Raw genomic sequence first — 9,509 nt, 5'->3', positions numbered from 1 at the left:
TGTGTGTGTGTGTGTGTGTGTGTGTGTGTGTATTTGGTGTAGATCAAAGGTCAATGTCAAGTTTCTGTCTCTTCCTCTATTCTTTGCTTTTTGAGAAAGATTTTCTCACTGAAGCTGGCACTTTTTCAATTATACTGGATGTTCAGTGAGCCCCAGTTCAACTGGTTTTCACTGTCTCTCTCACTGTTGGGTTTACAAACATACAACCACTTACAGGTTTGACATAAGTGCTGGGGATCCAAGCTCAGACCTTAAGCTTACACAGTGAGTACTTTACCCACTGATCCATTTCCCTAGGCCTCTATTTTGAGTGTTTAAAACTCCATTTTGCCAGCCAAGTTACTCTCATCTTATAAGTTATCATGTTCTTGATCTTTGAATATTCATACTCCTCTTGTCTTTGTTAAGTGTCACTGTGACATATGCAGTTAGATTTCATTCATATCTACTGAAGGAAGCTCTGTCTGAAAGCATGTGTAGCCATGATGTGCAATAACTGCTGATATTCTGTGATTTCCCTAGAAGGTGAGCACCCAGAAACAGCACCAAGGCTAGAGGTCTGAAAGAGCCAAATGTGGACTAGCTAAGATGGAGAAGTGCCTCTATAGAAAGTGCGCCTACGTGAGGGTGCCAAAGACTGTCAAGCGAATTGATAAGTAATCATGAATTCTCCATGTTTGGCTGAGGTCCCTGCTATGCTTCCCAACAGTTACCAATCTGACGGTTCAGTTGACTTGGTTCTCTTCCCCAGGATGGCTCATTCTCATGTAAAACTCTTTTAGCGTGAACATGGTTCTTTGTACCTGAAGTTCTCCATAGAAGCAGTAAGTACCACAGGCTGGTGCACCATGGCGTGGTAACCATAGAGGATAAGTAAAGGGTGATAAACAGAGGCAGCCCTCTCTCCTTACCTACCTGTTGTGCTTAGCAGTTGTAAAGTTCTCTTTAAAATAAACAAGGTGATCAACAATTCACATTCCACAAACCTTACCTTTGTCATTGTGTTATATCTGAATGGACTTTACTAAACAACCACTTTTATTCCCTTAGAATAGCTGTTCTCAACCTGTGGGTCAAGACCCCTTTGGCAAAACTCTACTTCCAGAAATATTGATATTATGATTCATAACAGTAGCAAAATTACAGTTAAGAAGTAGCAGTGAAAATAATTTTGTTGAGGGTCATGTTGAGGGTTCCCACAACATGAGTAACTGTATTGAATGGTCACAGCATTAGGAAGGTTGAGAAGCACAACCATAAAGGGAGTATTTTTGAAATAAGATCAGAACTCTGAATTTTTCTGTTTTGTTAATTTCTATGTTTCACTGCATGTAGTAATTACACATAATAATGTTTTAATATGGTATACATGTATAGAACAAATTTGCTCATGTTCACCCTCCAGTGCTCTCTCTTGTCCCACTCTCAACCTTCACAACCTCTTCCTCTTCCCAGCTCATTCCCTTTCTATTTTGATGGTTGTTCCCCTAACAGATTTCACTTCAGTTGCTTACAATAGTGTAGGTGAGGGTTTACTTACTCTGACTACACTGAAAATGGCCCTCGATCCCCATGAATTTTTAACTGCCTTGTTCGTTTCTCCCCACTCTATAACAAGATGCTTATGACCCCTATCTTATGCAAGTATTATGCAGGCAATCATGGCTGATGTGTAAGTTCTAATGTGAAAGTGTGTGTGCGTGTGTGTGTGTGTGTGTGTGTGTGTGTGTGTGATGTCATATAAACTCACTGAAAAGGTACATATGGTATAATATAAAAATGTATTTGTTTTAGCAGATATTTCAAACATACCAAGTTGGTTTCCCTTCCTTCTAAGTCAGAAGGCTTCTTTTCTTTCCCTGAAAGATTGGAGAGAGGGAAAAAAAGGTGTTAAGAAAGCAAGGTGAACTATCTTTCTCCCATGCCCAGCATACTGCATGTTAGCAGTCATGCTCTTAGCTTTGCCTTGCTATCTTGGCTAGCATGTACCATGTCCATCTCACATCTACATACACATGCCCACTTCCTCTCTCCCTTCCTATGTCACATCCAAGAGGAAGGAGTAGGACCTAGTAAAACAGTTTCAAATGGTTTGTAGTCATTGTATATTCCATGCTAAACCAATGCTAAAAGTGTTCCTGTTGGCTCTGTGATATATGGGACATATATCACACTCCTTTCCCCCAAGGCTCAGGTAATATTGAGTAAAGATTATAAGAGTCAGAGGTTGGAAAAGACTGGAGGAAAAACTACCTTCCAGACATGTCTACACTGCTGTACCAACTAACTCCTAACACCTGTCATTCCTTGCAAGATTAGTCCAGCCTGTATTCCAGTACATGAGCCCTGTAACCCTTAGCTGATGACAGATGATGGCTGCTAAAACTCATAGAGTCAGTTCTTTTAGGGGTAAAATCTCTGGTTCTATAAATATAATCTCCCAATAAATCTCCACAACCATATATATAAGAGCAATACAAATTGGACTCAGCAGACTATAATGTGTTTTTTAAAAGAATCTGTAGTTGAAAAGGGGCCATAGGGGATTTAGGAGGGATAAGAGAAAATGAGTGAGGTGAATAATATCAAAATACACTGTATGCATGTATGAAATTCTCAACACATAAAAATATAAGAATTTCACAAATGTTCCTGTCATGTACACATGCTCCTAGTTTCCTTTGTATATGATGGCCAATTAAGACCATCCCAGTTTCTTGTGTATCACTCAGAGACAGGTTGTAGCAGCCCTAGGAAATAAGAAGCTACCAAAAGGCTATGGAAAGGGCTTCATGGTGACAGATGCAGAGAGGGATTCCTGAGAACTCTAAGACAGCTCTGGGATCCAGATGCACTTCCTACAAAATGCCAGAAGCACTTCGGCCAAGACAAAGCTTTTTCTTGTAGCAGCCAAATAAAGGGAAGCTTTGTCTGGCTCAGTCTCTACAGCTACACTGTGGCTGGTATTGTAGAAAAGGAGAGGGGAGGACATGGAGAAGAACAGAGAAATAGAGACTATAGATGCCTCTCCTCCTGAGTTTAACTGCTCAGTGGTAACAAAGAAGCCATGACTTCAAAGGTAAAAAACCAGCTATCTTCAGAATATCACATCTCTGGCCAGAACTCTTGAAGGGGGTACTGGGAAGTGGGGCAACATTTAGAATATTAAGAAATAAAACAATTTAAAAATATATCACATCTCTCACTATGACAAGTCACATTCTCAAATGCAGCATTATTGAGTAAAAAACTGACTCAAGCATGTGTTTATGATAGCAATATAAACTACAGACCATATGAGTTCCTTCTGAGACAATGATTCTTTATTTAGATAGGGTGTGTGACATTGGAATTGTGTGGTATAGCTGTGGAAAGGGCTGAAACCAAATATCTCAAATTAGACATGTTGATTCGAGAGACTACTTCAAGCAGTCCTTTGACTTGGCTACAGTTTAGGAGAATGCCTTCTTGGCTACAGTTAAGATTGGTGTGTATAGAATGAGAAAGCCCCAGCCTAGAGTATGCTTAGCCACAACCCTAGGCTAGCACTGTGGTGCAGTGAGAATGCTTTTTAATGCCTGGTGGGAGCCTAAATCAATCCACTCAGTTTTCTCATGGAAACCAGTAGTTCCCCAGGAACCTTTCTCCAGAAATAAAACAGTAGCTAGCTATTGTTACTTCTGTTGCCCCTAGAAAAAGAACCCCAAAATATGTGTCACATTGGGCAAAGGGAAACTGCAACCCACCTTGCATCCTTTTCAGAGAGCAGAGCAGGCAGACACAGGCAAGGAGGAAAAGCAATGCCCCCGAAGGAAGCAAGGTGGAAAGCAGCCAGGTCTTGCCTGGCCTCTCTTCCATGGTGGATGGTCCTGAGGCATTGGTGGCATCTGGGATGTCAGATACTGCTGAACACAGTTAAAAAGTCCAAGAAACATTAGAGTTGGCAACATCCCTTGTATTGTTGTGATTCAAGTGATGGAATGTGCAAGCTACGCCCTAATTTCTCCTTTGGTGGTCCCAGGACTCTCAACCCCCCTACTTTTAATCTTTGGTGATGATCTCACATTCGTCTTTGATGAGTCATTTGTAGCAGGGTCTCTATGACAATTCTAATATATATAACAGTGCCAGGCCACTTTGTTTATATATTTATTTCAGTACCTTGGGAAGCCATTTTATTTATGCAGTTTTATAACTTGAGAGGAGTGTTATTGCTCCAAAAATTGCTCCAAGTCATATAGCTTATGGTTGGTGGTTGGGGCATATATCAGACAGCTTTCTCAGGCTGTACTTTTGCTTCCTCTCATAAGCTATTACCTCCAAACAACAAATCCTTTCATTTCTACCAAGGATGCTTTGCTTGACATCTAGCCAGTGCTCATTTTAGCCTATCAGTCACCAAGTCACTGTATGATCAAGGTTGGCTGAAAGTTAGAGGATTTTTACCCACAACTCAGTGAATCAAAGATAATGGGTTTCTTTTCTTTCTCTCTCTCTCTCTCTCTCTCTCTCTCTCTCTCTCTCTCTCTCTCTCTCTCTCTCTCTCTCTCTCTTTTTTTTTGGGTCAGGGTTTTTCTGTGTAGCCCTGGCTGTCCTGGAACTCACTCTGTAGACCAGGCTAGCCTTGAACTCAGAAATCCACCTGCCTCTGCCTCCCAAGTGCTGGGATTAAAAGTGTATGCCACCACTGCCTGACAATAGTGGGTTTTTTTAATGATATAAAACAAACTGGAAGATTTCTGAATGCATAATAGAGGCTACTGAAGTGGTTCTCAACCAGAAAAATTTTCATCCCCAAGAAGTATAGTAGTTTCTGAAGACATTTCTAGTATCTCAAGGTGGGAGATGATCTACATCTAGTGAAGAGAGCCCAGGAACTTGCTAAACTCCTTGAATCACACAGAATACCCCTCCATCAGCACAGCACAGAAATAAAACAACTCAACTATCTATGGAGTTTTGTGAAACTTCTTTTAATATGCGTGTATTCTTAGCTATGATGTAAGATGCACTTTTTCATTTGGAGGTCGCTGTTAACACAGTATTGAAAGCAGTGAAGTAAAATATTGGATTACATGAGTGATTTTTTCCCCCTAGATCCTTTCTTTGAGGGTAAAAACAATCAGGGGAAATGGGGAGGATACAATGGGCATATAGTTTAGTGACATAGAATGGTGGCAAATGTACTGCAGCTGCTCTTTAGGTTGGCAAGCAGCCAAAGGCAAGCACAGCTGTCTTGGGGAAGGCAGTTGGATGGCAAACAATGATACAATAACCTAATCCAAACAAACTCACTTAAGAAGACCTTATTCCCATTATTTATCTTGCTAATTTTGATTGATTTGATACTTACTTATTAGTTGGTATTCTGAATAGTTTTGAGTCCTTTCTGAAATAGAAAACAAGATTGAATATTAAAATGGCTTGAGACAACATAGAGGTGATACTCAAAGTTACCTCTAAAGTCAGAGCAAATTAGAAAGTACTCGAGTATTGGTGCAACAACAGAGAGTCCAACAACTGAGGCCATAGAAAGTATTCGAGTATTGGTACAACAACAGAGAGTCCAACAACTGAGGCCATAGAAAGTATTCGAGTATTGGTACAACAGCAGAGAGTTCAACAGCTGAGGCCAAATTCAGCTTGCATAATTCACAGATGTTTACCTTGAGATCATGGTACACAAAGCAAATGAGTTCTTTTCAAGCCTAAGGAAGGACTATGATCAACAAAATATGACCTTCATCTGGCTTCCTTGCTCCTCTCTTCCTCATCCCTTAAACATAAAAGCACACAGACCACATGTGATCTCTGACACCAACAATATAACATAATATGCAACCAGCAAGTGCTCTAACAGAGTGTGGATGGCCACAGGAAAAAGATGGTCTGGGTGACATTTCCAGGTACAGATTCTGAAACAAAGGCTGTGGCTCTCCTACCTTCTCAATCAACACTCATCTCCCTACACCCTCTGCCACTGATCAGAAACTGACCTGGGACGAGTGAGAAGCACAAAACTATATGTGTGTGTGTGTGTGTGTGTGTGTGTGTGTGTGTGTGTGTGTATTCTTATTTGCATATGAGTCAGATGCAAAAACAGGGACAGTCCCAATATCACCTCAGAAAGATATTTCGGGGGGGGATTAAAATACCTATATCATATCTCCAAAATTTACTAATGACAAAGCATGGCCATAGTTCCAGGACATATTTCTTTCCTCACTTCCTCATTCCATAAACAGTTCCCTTAGCACTCTCAGGTTTAGAAATAAAAGGAATATTTTTACTCTTTCCTGGTAATCACTCTTTCCCTAAAAGATTCAAGATATTCACCTAAAATTTAAACTAATTCTAAAAATAAATTATTTGACTTCTACTAAAAAAAAAAAAAAAAACAAAAACAAAAAAATCAAGACATGATTTCTATTTTGTAAGGCACTATAACCTTTCATGGAATTTGACATATTTTTATATAATGCAATGGGAAAAGGAAATGTGTGATAAAAATGACCTTAAACGGTAAGCAAATCAACAGACTACAGTATAAGTTCATGGAGGGTAATCCTGGAAGCTTCCTGGAGAACTTGGGCCAATAAACTGGGCTTGAAAGGAAAAGAATAGCTGGGACAGATGTAAAAATGGATATTCTGAAATGGATGACAATGGTGTAGAAAGAATGATGATAGACATGTGACAAGGTTGGGCCTGGGGAAATAAGTCACATGTGTGATCTTGAAGACCTTCCCTGAATCTTCAGTATCCACATAAGAGACAGAACAGGATGGCTCCTGTCTGTAATGCAGTGCTGAGGAAGCAACAGCAGGAGCATTTTGGGGCAATCACCAGTCAGCCTAACTATTCACTTGATTCCCAAGTTCCCTGAGATACCATGTCTCAAAAAAGTAAGGGGAAGAACAAGTGAGGAAGACACTGGATGTCAACCTCTGGCCATGGTATACACATGTATACAGACACATGCATGTGCACATGAGTATACATGTACAAGATGAGGCAAAAGAAAGTAGGGCTAAAGTCCAGCATAGTCTACACCCTGACTTTAGGCCAGCCAAGACTGCATACTGAAACCATGTCTCAAAACATAAACAAAGCAAAACAAAAATAAACAAAAATGTATAATGAGGTCTATAGAAATGGCTCAGTGATTAAGATCATGTTCTTCCAGAGGACCCAGGTACAATTCTAAGAACTCACTCGAAGATCAAAAATATCAGTAACTCCAGTCTTACCAGCACTAGGCATATACATGGTTCATAGACATATACACAGGCTAAAGCACCCACATACAGAAAATAAAAATAGTGTAAAAAATCAATTTATCAACAACACAGGAAGTAACTGGGACCAGCTGAACCTGGGCACCCAGGAACTCTGTCCGAGCAATGGCACAGGTTTCTTCCTATCTGGGCCTGGGTGCCCTGCACTGACCGTGGGAGTGAACTCCACAGCCAGTCCCACAACATCCAGAGGAAGCTCCACTCCCAGGTGCTCTAACATGCCCAGGATCATAGGATCAGAGGTGCCCTGAGCAGACCTTGGGTGCTAACTCCATAGCCAGTCCCACAACACCTAGAAAAATCTCCACTCTCAGGCACTCTAACAGGCCCAGGTCCACAGGATCCCAGGAACTTGGTCACACCAGGATCTCCAGGTCCCAGAGGCAGCTTGACTCCCAGGAGCTCTGACACACCCAGGATCTCAAGATCACAGGATCCCAGAATCACAGGGTCACAGAGCCAGCTAAACTCTGAGGAGTTCTGACACAACCAGGATCACAAGAAGGACAGGCTCCAGTCAGATATAGAGAGGGTAGGTAGCACTAGAGATAATCAGATGGTGAGAGGCAAGCATAAGAATATAAGCAACAGAAACCAAGGTTACTTGGCATCATCAGAACCCAATTCTCCCACCATAGCAACCCCTGAATACACCATCACACCGGAAAAGCAAGAATTGGATCTAATATCACTTCTCATGATGGTGATAGAGGACTTTAAGAAAGACATAAATAACTCCCTTAAAGAAATACAGGAGAACACAGGCAAACAGGTAGAAGCCCTTAAAGAGGAAACACAAAAATCCCTTAAAGAATTACAGGAAAAAACAATCAGACAGGTGAAGGAAATGAAGAAAAGATCTAAAGATCTAAAAATAGAAATAGAAACAATAAAGAAATCACAAAGGGAGACAACCATGGAGATAGAAAACCTAGGAAAGAGATCAGGAGCCATAGATGCAGGCATCACCAACAGAATACAAGAAATAGAAGAGAATCTCAGGGGCAGAAGATACCATAGAAAACACTGACACTACAGTCAAAGAAAATGCAAAATGCAAAAAGATCCTAACCCAAAACATCCAGGAAATCCAGGACACAATGAGAAGTCCAAACCTAAGGATAATGAGTATAGAAGAGAGAGAAGATTCCCAACTTAAAGGGCCAGTAAATATCTTCAACAAAATTATAGAAGAAAACTTCCCTAACCTAAAGAAAGAGATTCCCATGAACATACAAGAAGCCTACAGAACTACAAATAGACTGGACCAGAAAAGAAATTCTTCCCATCACATAATAATCAAAACACCAAATGCATTAAACAAAGAAAGAATATTAAAAGCAGTAAGGGAAAAGGGTCAAGTAACATATAAAGGCAGACCTATCAGAATTACACCAGACTTCTCACCAGAGACTATGAAAGCTAGAAGATTCTGGGTAGATGTCATACAGACCCTATATGAACACAAATGCCAGCCCAGGTTACTATACCCAGCAAAACTCTCAAGTACCATAGATGGAGAAAACAAGATATTCCATGACAAAACCAAATTTATACAATATCTTTCCACAAATCCAGCCCTACAAAGGATAATAGATGGAAAACATCAACACAAGGAGGAAAACTACACCCTAGAAAAAGCAAGAAAGTAATCTTTCAACAAACCCAAAAGAAGATAGCCACACAAACCTAATTATGCCTCTAACAACAAAAATAACAGGAAGTAACAATCACTTTCCTTAATATCTCTTGATATCAATGGACTCAATTTCCCAAAAAAGATAGGCTAACAGACTGGATATGTAAGTAGGACCCAGAATTTTGCTGCATACAGGAAACGCACCTCAGTGACAAAGGCAGACACTACCTCAGAGTAAAAGGTTGGAATACAATTTTCCAAGCAAATGGTCCCAAGAAAGAAGCTGGAGTAGCCATTCTAATATCGAGTAAAATCAACTCTCAACCAAAGGGTATCAAAAAAAGATAAGGAAGGACACTTCATACTGATCAAAGGAAAAATCTACCAAGATGAACTTTCAATTCTGAACATCTATGCTCCAAATGCAAGGGCATCCACATTCATCAAAGAAATTTTACTAAAGCTCAAAGCATACATCATACCCCATACAATATTAGTGGGAGACTTCAACACCCCACTCTCATCAACGGACAGGTCATGGAAATAGAAACTAAATAGAGACACAGTGAAAC

The 9,509-nt window shown here is 40.3% G+C and overlaps 1 protein-coding gene across 5 annotated transcripts in view; it reads right to left on the bottom strand.

Annotated features, from left to right (window-relative positions):
• The window catches only part of Btla (B and T lymphocyte associated), a 37,682-nt gene that overhangs the window by 11,001 nt on the left and 17,172 nt on the right, over positions 1-9,509 (bottom strand). For 3 of the 5 annotated variants that reach the window (XR_004116761.1, XM_031363996.1, XM_031363993.1), the window contains exons 3-5: positions 5,354-5,389; positions 3,747-3,905; positions 1,813-1,859 (exon numbers count right to left, since the gene is read on the bottom strand). Coding sequence is in view for 4 of the 5 variants with exons in the window: in XM_031363996.1 (XP_031219856.1) it covers positions 1,813-1,859; positions 3,747-3,905; positions 5,354-5,389 (242 nt within the window). In the remaining variant the exon portion in view is untranslated. The remainder of the gene's footprint in view (positions 1-1,812; positions 1,860-3,746; positions 3,906-5,353; positions 5,390-9,509) is intronic. The other 2 variants (XM_031363994.1, XM_031363995.1) reach the window with 2 other exon arrangements.

This window comes from Mastomys coucha, unplaced genomic scaffold (genome assembly GCF_008632895.1).
Source record: "Mastomys coucha isolate ucsf_1 unplaced genomic scaffold, UCSF_Mcou_1 pScaffold12, whole genome shotgun sequence".
NCBI lineage: Eukaryota > Metazoa > Chordata > Mammalia > Rodentia > Muridae > Mastomys > Mastomys coucha.
The sequence above is the reverse complement of the archived record's forward strand: the minus strand, read 5'-3'. Positions and strand labels throughout refer to the sequence as shown.